Source organism: Planococcus citri, chromosome 4, assembly GCF_950023065.1.
Source record: "Planococcus citri chromosome 4, ihPlaCitr1.1, whole genome shotgun sequence".
NCBI classification, from domain to species: Eukaryota; Metazoa; Arthropoda; class Insecta; order Hemiptera; family Pseudococcidae; genus Planococcus; species Planococcus citri.
In genome coordinates, this window is record NC_088680.1 from 6,857,329 (window position 1) to 6,870,080 (window position 12,752).

The 12,752-nt window shown below is 39.3% G+C and overlaps 1 protein-coding gene across 1 annotated transcript; it reads left to right on the plus strand.

Annotated features, from left to right (window-relative positions):
* Positions 1–658: 658 nt before the first annotated feature.
* On the plus strand, positions 659–8,974 carry LOC135844207 (fibroblast growth factor receptor 2-like). Its single transcript, XM_065362347.1, has 11 exons — positions 659–1,590; positions 1,678–6,413; positions 6,571–6,699; positions 6,899–6,989; positions 7,055–7,160; positions 7,257–7,491; positions 7,622–7,887; positions 8,137–8,330; positions 8,407–8,547; positions 8,652–8,757; positions 8,834–8,974. The coding sequence occupies exons 2-11, from the start codon at positions 6,116–6,118 to the stop codon at positions 8,945–8,947; spliced, it is 1,680 nt and encodes a 559-aa protein (XP_065218419.1). The 5' UTR covers positions 659–1,590; positions 1,678–6,115; the 3' UTR covers positions 8,948–8,974.
* Positions 8,975–12,752: the final 3,778 nt, after the last annotated feature.

Consider the following 12,752-nt stretch of genomic DNA (forward strand, 5'->3'; position numbering starts at 1 on the left):
AATAAAAATTCGTTTATCTTTTGAATCTTTTTGAATTTTGATTTTTTTGTGAGGAGTTAATTTCATCGAGTGAAAGTTGTTTCAACTCTACCAACAGCTAGGTAAAAATAGCGGTCAAATAATGCATGGGTCGATTTCACCTGTCAAAACTTTTTTTCATGTTTTAAATAAAAAAATCACATTTTTTTTCAAACTTTAATTTTTTTTAAATCAACTTTGCAACATGGTCCCATCCAAATTTTTTAATATGTTGTTCAGCATGAAAAGTTGTCCATATTAGATGTTTTTTTTTCAGAATTTTCGAAAGTCGGAACTACATGAAAACTACGTTTCGATTTCCGGCTAATTTTTCGTACGAAAAAAAAGTGGCAACACTGATTGTTATGGTATCACCAAAAAGCATTTCAAATCCCCTAACTATGGGAAAAAGTTCCATTTTGGTAGGTATCGCGGTTATCGAGTAATCCACTGCTGAAATGGATGATATTTTAGGTTCACTGAAAACTTCGACACCCCCTGGCTGCCGTTAAAAATGGGCTAGAGGGTTGCGATTTGCATCATTGGTCATCCCTTCGGAAGGTCTTTCCACAGGAAAAATTTCAAAAAAATCGCCGAACCCCCCTACCACTTCTTGGTCTAATAGACGTGGAATGACCCATTAGTCAGTTGGATTGGTAACTTTCCATTCACCCCTCCTCAAAAAACACGTGGCTACTGTAAATTCGGGTGGCTTTAAAACATCTACTACCACTACTTATTCATCGTTGATGTACTCACACCTGCCTAAATAACTGATACGTTTTATCTACTCAGTTTCTCTCCAGCAGAATTATGAGTACCTACAAACTGAAGCTAAACTGTAAAGTGTGGTTACTTTAGTCAGTTTTAGCCACCATTACGGTAAGTAAGTTACAAGTGCAAAAGTGACTTAACCACAATATGTACTTTCAGTAATACATATTACGATTAATAAAAACGTCAGTGAATAATACTAGCAAATGCAGAAAATAATTAATGGTTGTCCAGCAAAAATACTCAATCCGGTGAAAAGCACATAACGAGAGAAAAAGCTAAGGGCGTCCATTTTACTACCACTTACTTTATGCCTGATAAAAAAAAAGTTGGCAGGGGAGAGAGGAGGTTCACCCATTTAAAAACAAATCACAAAACATTTTTCCAAAAAAGTTGAAATCAGCTCGTAGGTTGGTTGGCAGTATTTTTGTGTAAAATTTTATTTATTAACTTATACAAACAGAAAACATATCCATGATTTAATACTTATTTCCTTGGAGAGTAGACTTTACCCCATTATTTCTGTACCGACGAGCTGAAAAGGTTTTTGTTTGCGCCATTGTTTTGTTGTATTCAGCGAGTATGAGTTGCAATTTGTCTTTTTCGTTGCATTTAAAGTTTTCTGTCTTCATTTGCAGGCTATTATAGAGTTTCCATCACGCTTATGGAGGCTTACACTTATGATTTCGATGACCGTTCTAGCTCAATATTTGAAGAATACGAGCGTCAAATCGCTACTGGTTTTCATGAAATATTGTCTGCACCGGATCTTGTCTCAGTGCGTTTAGTGGCTATTTTGTAAGTGATGCAATTGTTGATATATTGCATTTTTGAATCATGAAGAAAAAAATTTATCATATTTTTCTTTCTTTCCTAATTGACCAGAATTATAACTGACTTATCTAAGTCGAAGGCTGTAGTGGATGTCGAGTTCTCTACTTGATGACAGGAGATCTGTCGATGGCACATTATGGGATCAGATAGCTTCTCACGGAAAAGTTGGCTCGTTGGCTGCATCGCCAGAAAACCTCTATGTTCACTTTTTCGGACGTAAGTAGCAATTGCGTTTCAACTATCCTTACAAATTACTTATGAGTATTGTGAGGTCTAGGCCTCAACTCGAAAACGTCAAGCTACGACTTGGTTAAATAAATAGTCACCATGACAGATGGGTGTCAATTGACAAACGTTTATTAGGGGAACACAACATAAGTACAAGATAATCGCGCGCGAGAGATATAAACGTAATAAAGTAATGAATAATTAGGTGAACTGCGTCTGTGGCTAGAGGTACTATGCCTCCCACTACGTCACAGTTAGCTGCGCGTGCAGTTGCGCTTGGCAGCTTAGCAGACTGGCAGATGGGTGCCAGTTGCCGCCACAGTACTCCCCCCTAGTGGGGAAGCCGCGATACGACTACGACAAAAAACATAAAAATAATGCAAAAATATACAGTAAAAATATACACAAGATACATACGATAAAAACTCATTACGAAATTTGAAAAAAAAGTAAAAGTAAAAAACAAACGAGTAAAATAATGAGAAAAATTAATATGAAAAATGACTAGAATTAACACATAAAAATGCATAAAATAAAAAATAAAACGATAAAATTATTACAATACATAATATTTTAAAATAAAACGAAAAATGTGCGATTAAAATATAAAAAAGGATACTATCTCGAGTAGGTTCCTTGGAATCTGACCTTCCGCTTTGGTTTCTTTGGAGGTTCAGATTGAGGCTCTGGAATGATTTTTGGCTCTGGAACTTCCGTTGACTCATCAGGAAGTAAGTAGGCTGGTTTTAGGTGATCTAGAGAAACAACAATGGTACGTCCGTCAGCCTCAACCTCAGCAGTCTTGTCTGTACGACGAATGACTTTATGAGGTCCAGTGTAAGGTGGCTGTAATGCTCGACGCTGCGTCTCGACTCGAAGAAAGACATGAGAGCAGTCTTTGAGAGCATCTGGAACATAGATTGCGCCTTGTTTGCGCGTTCGCGTCGTCTCCGTCATACTACGAATCGCCTGTCGAATACCACGTACAACTTCTGGCTCATCCACCGGAGCTTCAGACGGGGTGAAAAAGTCACCAGGTAATCTGAGCTCTGTACCGAATGTGAGCTGAGCTGCGGACACTCCTTGGTCTCTGCAGAGTGCAGATCGTAAACCAAGGAGGATCATGGGTAAAGCATCGAACCACTTAGGTGTTTGATGTGCCATGATTGCTGCTTTTAGAGCTCTATGCCATCTATCGATGCGGCCATTTGACTGTGGATGGTAGGCTGTGGTGCGATTACGTTGAGCACCAAAAAGCTCAGCCAGCTTCTGGAACAAGGTTGACTCGAACTGACGACCTTGATCGGTGGTAATCGTAGCAGGAGCACCGAAACAAGGTACCCACTCTCTAGTGAGGATTTCGGCAATCTTTTCGGCAGTTATCTGCGACACAGGAAACGCCTCAGGCCAGTGAGAGGTACGGTCAATCATCGTCACGACATAGTTGTAACCGTTGGATGGCGGAAGAGGTCTGACTATGTCCATGTGCAGATGATGAAAACGAGGAACGGACGCGAATTCGCCATATGGCGACTTAGTGTGTCGTCCGATTTTGGATCTCTGGCATCTGACACATGCGCGAGACCATTTGAGGCAGTCTTGACGCAAGTTTGGCCAGACGAAGCAACTTGCAACCATTTTAGCAGTCACCTTAGCGCCAGGGCGAGACAAATTGTGTATGCTGTCATGCACATGTCGTCTGAACTTGATAGGAACAAGCGGACACGGCTTGGCGCCTGACACGTCACATAACAGCAGAGCAGTGGAGTCAGGTACTGGCGAAGAAAGCGAGTTTTAGGCTGTGTGGAATTTTACCAGCCACCATGTCACATATCTCCGGGTCTGCCAGCTGCTCTTTTGCCATCTCAATGTAATCGACTGTCACTGGTGCTTGGAGCGTGCATACTCTCGACATAGCATCGGCAGGGATGTTTTCTGCGCCAGTAACATATCTGAGATCGGTGGTAAACTGCGCAATCCAGTCAAGCTGTCGCATCTGTCTCGGAGATGCCTTATCATTCGACTGCACGTAGGCATATGTCAGGGGACGGTGGTCTGTATACACAGTGAACTCACGACCTTCCACCTGACATCGGAAATGCTTGATAGAAGCAAAAATTGCCAACAGCTCTCTGTCGTAAGTGCTGTATTTCGTCTCTGCACCAGACAGCTTACGAGAGAAGAACGCGAGTGGCTGCAGAACGTCTTTACAAATCTGATGCAGCACTGCGCCAATGGCATAGTCGGAGGCGTCTTGTCATTAGTACGAGCTTCAACAACTGATCAGGATGATGGAGGAGGACAGCTGGGGCTAACTTCGACTTGAGCTCCGCAAATGCGGATTCTGCGTCAGGTGTCCACTTGAGTGGCGTTTTATCATTCTTTTTATTCGTAAGAATGATGGCCTGGAGTCTGCGTTGAACTCCGGCAACGCCTGCCATACAGCGACGATAATAACCCATCATACCAATGAACCTTTTCAAACCAGACACGTCAGCTGGTTGAGGGTAATTGATGATCGGCTGGACACGTTCAGGAGACGGCTGAATTCCAGCTGGTGTGATTTTGTAACCGAGGAAATCGACACTCGGCTGACCGTAGACACACTTGCTCAGTTTGATGACTAAGCCAGCAGCTGCCAAACGCCTCAGAACTTCCCTGACGTGTGCCTCATGCTCTTCTGGCGAGTCAGACGCGATCAGAATGTCGTCAATGTAGATATAGACGTATGGTAGGTCTCTGAATAAACCATCCATAAATCTCTGAAACGTCTGTGCGGCATTTTTCAAACCAGGAGGCATCAGAGGAAATTCGAATAACCCAAAAGGAGTTATGACGGCAGTTTTTTCAATGTCCAGCAAAGCGACTGGAATGCCAGAATAGGCCTTGCGAACGTCAACTTTGGTAAAGATCTTTTTACCATGCAAGCCAATGTTGAAATTGAGAATATTCGGCACTGGGTACTTGTCAGGCTTTGTAATAGCGTTTAACCGCCGGTAGTCGCCTGTCATACACCCTCGAAAGCTAACTTAGCGGCACGAAATTTCTCAGGAGGAAGGCGACGCGCCTTGGCAGTGACAGGTTGCCCTTCTGTCTCGATGACATGCTCCGTTGTGTGCTTTACATCGCACCTAGGACGGACGTTGGGGCGTGTCAACTCCGGAAATTCGGCAAGGAGTTTGGAAAATTTGGCAGACTGATCGACAGTGCTGAGAGACGTTGCGACAATGTTGACGTTTCTGACTGTACAGCCAGCTGACAGCAACGTGGACCCATCGACAAGCCTACCGCGACGCAAGTCAGGCAGTAGGTTGAACTTCGCTAAAAAATCTGCGCCAATAATCGGCTGATCTACGTCAGCAACAACAAACGGCAGAACAAAGTCGCGTCGTAGGCCTAAGCTTAGGTGGCATAGGCGAGTACCATACGTATTGATTTTGGTACCATTTGCTGCATACAACGTGTATGACGCCCTACAACGACGATCAGTTGGCTTGGCCGGAATGACAGACACATCTGCGCCACTATCTATGAGAAAAGTCAGATTTGTGCCACGATCGTAAATAAATAATCGCTTAGATTTCAATTCCAGCGCGCCACAAGCCGCTACCTGTACTTGCGGCGCTACTGGCAGTTTCCCGACACCTGCCAGGTGCATGCCCTGCAACAACTTTTGGCACGTTCGCCCCACCGGTTGTGGTACCAGCAGAAACTATGATTATACGGCACACGCTGCTGGTTTTTTGAAATACTACGAGGGACATACCTGTGACTAGATGACTGGCTACTTGACTGCTCGGACAGTTGGTCGTTTGTCAGCTCATTGACAGCTTTGGTAACAGCAGCAAGTTGGTCACGGAGTTCTTGGAGAGCAGCATCAAAACTTTCACCAGAACAAGGTGCGTCTGCAACAGAACTTGAATTCGCCATCGTCATCCGAAGATCGCGGAAAAACGACTAAAATTGCACAAAAAATTGCTCCGAACGTGTACACACGCAAAAACAATCAAAAATAATTTAAATCACCTCAAAAAACGCGAAAAAACGCACTTACGGGGTCACCACTGTGAGGTCTAGGCCTCAACTCGAAAACGTCAAGCTACGACTTGATTAAATAAATAGTCACCATGACAGATGGGTGTCAATTGACAAACGTTTATTAGGGGAACACAACATAAGTACAAGATAATTGCGCGCGAGAGATATAAACGTAATAAAGTAATGAATAATTAGGTGAACTGCGTCTGTGGCTAGAGGTACTATGCCTCCCACTACGTCACAGTTAGCTGCGCTCGCAGTTGCGCTTGGCAGCTTGGCAGACTGGCAGATGGGTGCCAGTTGCCGCCACAAGTATGTATTTTTTTTTTCGAATTTTGATTTTGAAACAAGTCTTGAGCGGCAATTATTTTTTTTTATCATTGCAGAAAACTTTCCTTTCCAGTGTTCTCCTATGGAAATCCCCTGCAATAATTCAGCTGAATGTATCCCATCATCAGGCAGATGCAATAAATACACCGCATGTCTGGATGAAAGTGATGAAGAAGACTGCCCGAAGCCAGGTATTGTCATCGCGTTTCATCATCCTGGTTATAAAATAGAGCTTATACTTATCTAATTAAGTATTACGTGTAGAAATTATTTGTACGTGCCTACTTACAACCACCTATAGGTACCTATTAGTATAACTACCTATGTGTCCTTTTTCTCATTGATTAGATCGATGTCAAGTGGAAGATAAATTTTTTTGTCCCAATTCTGGTGGAGTATTAGTTTGTACCAGTGTGAAATGCGACGGAAAAAAGGATTGCCCCGGTGGCGAAGACGAACCACCAACTTGCGGCCAAGGTACTTTTGCAAAGTTTGCCAGTAGATTACTGCGATGTTCACTTTATTATTGTGGTGGTTGTTTAGCATTATTGCTTTTTTGTCCGTACCCCACATAGCATCAATAGACTAGGTAAGCTTCACATTCATAAGATAAGTATACCTAATTCAATTTTATGAATGATTTCATAAAAAAATCATCTCAACCTGTGTTTGGAAGACATGATAATAAAGATATTGGTCACCGCGGTAGGAATGATATTAATAATTGCAGCAATATGTGGTGTATTTTTGTCCTGCAAATACAAAAAGTAAGTAAGTAAGCCAAAACTTTGTTACTCTTACTTCTAATTCTAAACTTGCGACAATTAAATAGAGAAATGAGACAGAAAGATACCAAAATCGCAGAAATGAGCCAGTTGGTGAAAAGAATTGTAGTAAAGAAAGGATTCAACATCGACGAAGATTTTCCCGATGCTTTGGTATCAATCAATCAATGCATATTAATAACACAATCATACAAAAACATACGTACCTACCCAGAATTTTGATTCTATTATTTCATATCCTGCCAACAGAATATGCCTGTCGTTATAATTGAACGTTTGAAATCTGGTAAAGTGAAAAATGGCATGGTTTCGGTAGGCGAATACGAAATGTCATTGGACGAACGTTGGGAATATCCTCGACAAAATTTACACTTGGGAGAAACTTTGGGCGAAGGTGAATTCGGCCAAGTAGTGCGAGCCGAGGCGAGGAATATTTGGGGACATGGAAGTGGAACTGTAACAGTGGCAGTGAAAATGCTCAAGGGTTAGCCATTTTATTAATCTTATAAGTACCTTACGTAATTTGCTTAATTTACACATGAATTATGAATAGTAAAGTAAAATAGTTAAAAGGTAGCTACGCAAATCAATAATTTCTCACAACTTGAATTCAGATGATCACTTGGATTCAGACATGATAGACTTGGTATCTGAAATGGAATTGATGAAATTGCTTGGAAGTCACCAGAACATCCTTCGACTTCTCGGCTGCTGCAGCCAAGGAGGACCATTGCTTGTAATTACAGAATATGCCCGAAATGGAAACCTCAAGAATTTTCTTCGAAAACATCATCAACATTCCATCGAAATAGGGGAAAGTACTCTTTTGACTTATGCTCACCAAATTGCGCAGGGAATGGTTTATCTATCTTCAATAAAAGTGTGTACCTATACCTATTAGAAATTTTTCACCTGATGAAAGCTTGTGATCAGCAGAAAGTCTCATAATTGTATTTTCATCTAAAAATCAGTTCAAAGTCGATCAACCAAGGGGAACAATTAGTCGACTCTGAGTTTGAACTGAAAATTTCCAACTCAGAGTGTACTATTATGGTGGCTTTCCAAACCATCTTACCACACTACAGATCATACTTGCAAATCATTGTTTTCATGTATTTTCATTCTGCAGTGTATTCATCGAGATTTGGCGGCTCGTAATATCCTTGTAACATCTGAATACACGATGAAAATAGCCGATTTCGGTCTCGCCAGAGATGTGAGACATACGGAATACTACAAGAAGACATCAAAGGGTCGACTGCCCATAAAATGGATGGCACCCGAAGCTTTATTTCATAACAAATACACAATGCAATCTGACGTGTAAAATGAAAACTATCCACCAATATCATGTAGGTAAGTAGAAAATGAAGAGAAACTCACACTTGACTTTTTTCAGCTGGTCTTATGGCATATTACTTTGGGAGATTATAACGCTGGGCGGTAATCCATATCCTTCAATTGATGATCAAGCCGGGCTACATCACGCTTTAAAGCATAATTATCGAATGGAGAAGCCCGCAAATGCGTCTACTAATGTGTAAGTTCGACAATAAATTGACTTTGAATGTTTAAAGATTTGCTTCAAATACTCGATGAAAATCAACAAATATGATTACAAAATTCTCGCACAATTTTTTGCAGATACAATTTGATGATGGATTGCTGGAGTTTTGAGCCCGAGGATCGTCCAAATTTCTTGTCAATAGTAGAACGCCTAAAAGAATTATTGGCTGATACTAGACCTGAGGTATGTTTAACATCTGGCTTGATTAAAAATCTCTCGCAATTCCACAATTCCTACAGTGTTGGTTTTGAAATTGAAGGTAGTTGACGGGTCTTACCATTCAGAAAAATCTGATGAATCCGACTCACAAAGCGTTATTTCCACAACGGAATCCAGTAAAGATGAAAATGAAAGAAAACCTATTTTAGAATGATCAATTAAAAATATTGTCATTTCATTGCACTCGTACTTATACATTATCAATTTCAAATATACATATATCTATGTAATTTCCTAGGTAACCGAATTTGTTTTTTTAAAATGATTAATTATGGCGAAATATTGAAAGCCATCATTCCTAAAATTAGGGGAAAATTTTGGAACGTAATTTCTCGATTTTTTGAAAATTATGATAAGGACATTTGCTGAATTTATCTGTACCTATATTCCAATGTCGTGAACAACACAGGAAACGGATATACACTGCTTTATGTATAGGTAGAAGTACGTACAATTTAGGTAATGATAGCGATAAAAAAACCGTCAATTTTTTTTCAAATCCTGGCAACAGGAACATAAGATAACGTGAATTTGTTGCGCAGAGAAATTGGGGAACAAATTTATCTCGTAAAAAAAAATAATTTCGATTCTCCTCATTATTAAGCTTTATATTATTACATCCATGATTATCTGAAATCGATCATACCTGGTGATTCTTTGCGTATAAATAAATAGAAAAAACAATAACCTCAATGACATAAAATTTCACCACGACGTAAGGAGTTGAAAAAGCAACGTGTTCAAGTAGTTGAAAGGCGAAATACGTGCTGAAAACTGCCAAACATTTCATCCGCATCATCAAATGATTCACTATACAATTTTTTAAATAGATGCGATAAAAATATTAGTCAATTTCATCTCATCATAAATACAGAACAGAAATGAAATTTTTACCAAAGTACCTACGTAAAATAATTTGCAACGTGAAAGTTAGTTCTGCCAGTTCGTTGATTTGACAGTATTGATTGAGCACCTAGGTATACAATTTATTTTTGATCCTGTACCTTACCTATGAGAGATATGATTACACCAATTCTTGTATGTTCTAAACGTAAGTACCTATGTCATATTTATTTATGTGCTTGTAATTCAATTAGGCTGCAATATAATTAAGACTAACTTATCAATTGCTTAAACGCCATTCGAAATTGCTACACAATCACAACTCGAATTTTAAATGTCGCTTGGGCGTATTTGATTAAGCGCGGTCGCACTCGTCAAAGGTAAAATATAAAGGTTTGTTCATCTGCACCTTCAACGTTGTAAAATACCTACTACCTACTCGTAGTACCTATTACACTAAATCAGGACCTATCCTATGTTCCTATTTAAAATATGAGGTATAGTCTTATCTTTTAAATAGCGAGAATACCATGTAATCATTACGATTCATATTTACAGCAAGCATCGAATTGGGAATCATCATCACGACCTGTTCGTTGGTTATTTCTTCAAGTATAAGAGGTAAGATTCAAAATGTTGAAAAAGTAGGTAATATTTTCATACATCAAAACAGAGATGGCATCATATAATATCTAGCAAAATACGTAGGTATCTTCAAATTGATTCTATTAATTTCAATATTTTATTTTCCCGCAGAAATTGGTCAGGATACTTCAGTTGAAATTAAATCTACAACCTTCGTCAACAATGATACAATCAACCAGACTGCCACTGAAAGGAAAAATGTTCCCTACGAGAATTCCTTCAATAATGGTAGGTAACGAACACGTTCAGTAATAATTTGAATTAAGCGAAAAGAAAAAGTGCGTATTGTTAAGGAATAGGACGAATAGCATGAGTTTACAAAATGAAAACATTTTTAAAAAATGATGTCGAATTGAAAAACTATATCGTATATGACAAACAAACGGTTCTAAAAGCCTTTAAAGCATAGTCGCGTGAATTACGCGGCATAAGGACATGCCACAATAATAAAATTTAATAGGTACTTCAATATCATAATTAATAAGTTCGTACTTTCACAGGTGCAAATTTCAGTAGCAATGCTACTTCTGATCATCTTGGCTATGGGCCTTCAATGCCTTCATCTACCACCACAACTGGTCGTCCCCCTGATGGAAATTCTAGCCTCCTCAGTAGTTCTTTTACATCTGCAGAATTCTCATATTCAAGTAAGCATTATACGACATTTTTAATTACTATCAGAGGAGAGAAAAATTTCACCCATTTAAAAAAAATCTCGAAAAATTATCTGAAAAAAAAAACAAAAAACAAAAAAAAATGGAAAGTAGCCCGTAACATTTAGTTAGCACTATTTTCTATGCGAAATTTTAATCCATAATACTTATTACCTTATATATTTTAAATCGAGTTTCATCGCCATCAAGTCACCAGTGACTCTCCTGAATACATGCTCAATGACATTCCTCTGCGTATCTCTCAGTCCTGAACCATGGCAAAAAGAGTTTCAATAGACTAACAATAAGTACACGTAAGCTTCGTATTCATCGTAAGATAAGTAATTAAGATTTACGAATGATTTCATAAAAAAATCATCTCAACCCTCGTTTGGAAAAGATCGCACGATGCAGGTGATATTGGTCACCGGGCTGGTAGTGACATTAGTAATTGCAGCAATAACTATGTGGTATAATATGTGGTACATTATTTTCCTGCAAATACAAAAAGTAAGTAAGCCAAAACTTTTTCCAGCTTACCTACATAGGTACTTCAAATTCTAAACTTGTAACGATTAAATAGAGAATTGAGAAAGAAAGATACCAAAATTGCAGAAATGACACAACTGGTGAAAAGGATTGTAGTAAAGAAACAAATCAACATCGACCAAGATTTTCCCGATGCTTTGGTACCCAATCAATGCATAATAGTAACGCGTACAAAAATATAGGTACCTACCGAGAACTTTTGATTCTATTATTTCGTATTTTGCCAACAGAATATGCCTGTCGTTATAATTGAACGTTTGAAATCTGGTAAAGTGAAAAACGGCATGGTTTCGGTAGGCGAATATGAAATGTCATTAGACGAACGTTGGGAATATCCTCGACGAAATTTACGCTTGGGAGAAACATTGGGCGAAGGTGAATTCGGCCAAGTAGTGCAAGCCGAGGCGAAGAATGTTTGGGCACCTGGAAGTGGAACTGGAATAGTAGCAGTGAAAATGCTCAAGGGTTAGTCTTTACACACATTTACTCGTATATAGGTAGGTAAGTTACATAATTGTAGGTCAGTCATTTTAGCAAAATTTTTAGTCGAACCTCGAAAAAATTGGGGGCAAGCTGAATTTCACATTATTTGTTCAGATTGGTCTCTAAAACAACCCATCAAAAGTTGCACCCCGCAACTTGACCGTTACCCCCGCAAGAGGTCATCAACCTTTGCCGAAACATTTTTAGGGTCCGAGATGGAAAATGCTCAAATAAATATCATTCTACGTTAAATTTCCTATTACCATGACCAGTACAGTTTTTCCCAAAATGGCGATTTCACCCTTACTAAGGAGGTGGTAAAGTTGCCAATTTTATGAAAATTGTTTTAAAAAATGAAAATCGACCATTTAGAACGTGAACTCGATTCAAGGTACATTCGAAAATATTTTGACCAAAGTTGGCACATCGCAATTTGTCCGTCACCATCTCCCCCACCGCAAGAGGTCATTAACCTTTGTCAATCTACTTTTTTTGGCTATACCGCCGAAATGAAGGGTCGGAAGGATAAGAGTAATTGAACTAAAATTATTCTAAGTCAAATTTCCTATGAGCATGACCAGTTCAGTTGTTCGTGAATTTGCAATTTCAGTATTTTATGGTGGGGTGGGAGTGAATTTTCAATTTGAAATAATATACTATATATAAATGATGTGCAGGAAAAAATGTATACCTCACGCGCAAGCACTTGAGCAACGGATTCCATGTCATCTGTATCACAACAGTCATCTTCACTCTCGCTCTCAGAATCCATTTGAGAAACTTCGA